The sequence below is a fragment of the Fulmarus glacialis genome, unplaced genomic scaffold, assembly GCF_000690835.1.
Source record: "Fulmarus glacialis isolate BGI_N327 unplaced genomic scaffold, ASM69083v1 scaffold21956, whole genome shotgun sequence".
In the NCBI taxonomy this organism is placed as follows: Eukaryota; Metazoa; Chordata; class Aves; order Procellariiformes; family Procellariidae; genus Fulmarus; species Fulmarus glacialis.
The window spans coordinates 13,518-16,750 of NW_009216561.1; the positions used below are offsets into that span (position 1 = coordinate 13,518).

The 3,233-nt window shown below is 41.5% G+C and overlaps 1 protein-coding gene across 1 annotated transcript in view; it reads right to left on the reverse strand.

Moving 5' to 3' along the window:
* Positions 1 to 218: 218 nt before the first annotated feature.
* Positions 219 to 3,233, reverse strand: part of LOC104077936 (signal-induced proliferation-associated 1-like protein 1) — an 11,123-nt gene continuing 8,108 nt past the window's right edge. The window contains exons 4-7 of the mRNA XM_009579361.1: positions 2,377 to 2,523; positions 1,786 to 1,900; positions 1,394 to 1,475; positions 219 to 614 (exon numbers count right to left, since the gene is read on the reverse strand). Coding sequence (XP_009577656.1) covers positions 471 to 614; positions 1,394 to 1,475; positions 1,786 to 1,900; positions 2,377 to 2,523 — 488 coding nt within the window. The 3' untranslated portion in view covers positions 219 to 470. The remainder of the gene's footprint in view (positions 615 to 1,393; positions 1,476 to 1,785; positions 1,901 to 2,376; positions 2,524 to 3,233) is intronic.

Sequence of the window (3,233 nt, forward strand, 5' to 3'; positions counted from 1 at the left end):
AGAAAACAATGTAAGAAGAGCAGTAAAATAAACATTTCTTTCTAGTTTTCTAGATGTCATAATATTTGCCAAAGCTGCAAGGAAAAGCAGATTACCTGAAACAGAGAGAAAGGAGTTAATGGAAACAGAGGCAGAAGGAACAGCAAGCCTGATCCAGCCTCCAAATCATTTTGTACATAACAGATAAAGAGACAATGTGCAAAAAATAGACATTCACATTTTAGCAGTTAAACTTTTATTTTACCTTTTTAAAATTATTTACTTTGTTTTTTTTCTACAAAAGGCAGACATTGATTGTTGATCTGCAATTGTTCTGAGTGCGCGCAGAGATGCAAAAAAGGGTTATGGGAGGATGAAGGACAGGGAAGTGCTCTGACTATACTTTCACATGTCATGATTAAGGTGGCTTTAAAGCTTAAGTCCCAGTAATAATATTCATAACAGATAGTTTCCTTCCCCGTACACTGTTCTCAGTTCATATCAATTGTGTTGAAAACCCATTCGGTGAATTTCTTCAGTTTCTCGGTTGCATTCTGGGATTCCTCCTGTAACCTCAAGTTGTCTTCCCGCAAATGTTGCACTTCAGCCTGAAGACTGGCCTTGTCCTCTTTTTCCTTAGGCATGAGGAAAAATAAAGATCTTAGTGGAAATTTTAGGTTATGCTGCCTACCTATATAGAGAGGCAAGAATCTCTTAAGAGAGCATGAGTCTCATTCTTTATAAGGATTTTATGTGCAGTAACACATGGTTTTGTATCTAAGGGACATTTGTGACATTTCATTCCTCACTTTTTGCTGGAATGAGGAGGATTTCTCTATATTGAATTCTAATTTAATTGGCTGGCTCCCCAAGTGGTGAAATAAAATTGGGCATGCCCTGTTCTGTATGTACAACATGTACGTACAACTGCTGATGCTTAACTAAATAAGGGCTAGGAAATACTCCTGCAAATACTTCCCCAGCCAAGAGACTTCTCATCTGACCACAGCAGATCCTTCTTGGACCAAGCAGGCAGTAACACAATACAGGAAGTTTCCACAGTAGAAATTATATGTTTAGATAATACTGACAACTTTTCAACATCAGCAGGATATATTTACATGGACTAACTTCAAGCCTTTCACAGCATCATCTGAATTAGGAGTGGAGGTACTCTGAACCACCCTCCTAATTTAAGCAGAGGAATCAGATGCCTACAGATTTAGACACTCCACCCTAGCCTTGCCTAATTAGATGTATGGCCTGAGAAAAGTAGTAAAGAAATGTCTTTTTCTCATACGAGGATGAGACTGTCACAGGCTCAGGCATGGCAAAGCAGGATTACACAGTTATTAGCATCACCTATCAGCACTAAATATATGTCTTACAGATCTTCTGTAGATGAAATGTTTACCTTCCTTAAATCCTCTTGCAACATCTTCAGCAAACCTTCCAGTTGGTCCACTTTAGAGGCGAGAGTTGGAGGAGATTCTTTACTGTTGAAAGCAGGAAACAAGAATAGGTATTGATATGATTTACTATCTTCACACAGGGTAGCTAACAGCCTTGTCTATACCAAGTGGCTTTATATAGGTATGCACTCATGTACACTAAGAATTCACAAAATTAACAAAAAGAACCTAACAAAGAATACATGGAACACATGCAGCACATTAATCAACAGAACAAATTTAACTCATGCTTAATTCTTCTGTGAAGCCTGGAGATGGCTTCCAAATAAAGACGTTCCTACCCTTTTCTCAGTTTGTAGCTGAGGAAGCCTGCATATCTGGTGTATTTACTTACCCTGTGTAAGGCTTTATCTGTGCACTAAGCTGGTCGTCAGCCTGATCGCTACTGGAAGCAGCACTCACAGGTCTGTGATTTTCATCAGCAGCAGCAAAGAATGAAGCTCGCTGAACTGAGAAGGCAAACGTACAGAGAAAAACGATGGCAGCAGTAGTGATTATTTGTCCATGCACAGCACAACAGCTATACTGCAGGATCTCAAAGCAATCTAAAAAGTCTGTCTCAAGCAAGATAAGGTGATGGTATCACACACCAATATCCACTTGACAGAAGCAAACCGGCATTGCAAGTGTTCGCACCAAGTTCTCCACTGCATTGGATTCGTCAAGCAAGTATGCATGCACAGCACTGCATGCTCACACAGGTCATGCATCACCCTCAGGCTAAGCAGCTCTCCAGGAGGGAGATGCTAGAGAGCGCAAAGCAGAGATACCCCGGCAGCGCTCGCAGAGTCCACCCAAGGCCAGTTCCAAGAGAGGCAAGAAGCCAACAACAAAAGCAAGAATCAAGATTAAAAAAAACCAACCCACTTCTTAATGAAGCATGCACAAAGACCAGTTTTCTAAGTATTATGTTCTGAAAACTTACCTTCAAAGGCTTTGGCAGCATCTACCAAGTTTGACCAGTCCAGATCAGAGGCAGAATCAGGCAATGGCATAAGACCAGGGTCTGGCATGGGCTGCCGTCTTTGCTCCTGGATATCAGTGAGGGAGCTGTCTGAGGCAGAAAACTCTCCTAGAGTAATGCAGAACAAATTATAAACTCCATAATAAACCCCCCAAAATTCCTTTCTTAATACTAATGCATCCCTATTTTTAATTTTTCTGGGATAGCACTTTTGGAACCAGAACTCAGAAGAATGTTTGATCAACTGTAGTTGACCAGACACAGTATGTTACAAGCCGGTTTTCTGAGGCAGTGCTTCTCACCAGGACATCCTGCTCCTTTCTAACCTGCCTGAATCTTTGCAGCTTAGCACTTCAGAAGACAATCTCTGCCTCCCCCCAGCATTGGGGCTGGGGGCAATATTCTTGTACCCAACAATTCCTGCCTCTGCACAAGCTGAAGATACTTGGGAGGGCTCTGCAGCTTGCTGGAGCTTCTACACTCCCTGGCACCTATTTGCTCCTGTAAAAATACAAAATCGTGGGTTTTTTTTCCTCCTCTCTTTACAATCTTGTAAACCGATGGGATCAGACTTAGGCCTACAAAGATGAATCCGAACAAGAAAACACTTAAAATGACTTCCAAAGCATTGCACGTCTCCGCAATTTAGTGAAACCTCTTGATCTTTACTGAAAAGTACCCCCCCACACCCCCCGCCAAAAGTTGGTACATGGCCTGCTATGCAAAAAACACTTGAAGCTTGAAAGAAGGATAAAAAGTTCCTGTAATTTTTGTGCAAACTGGTGCCTAGCAAAGTGAAACACTTGAATTATCGCCAC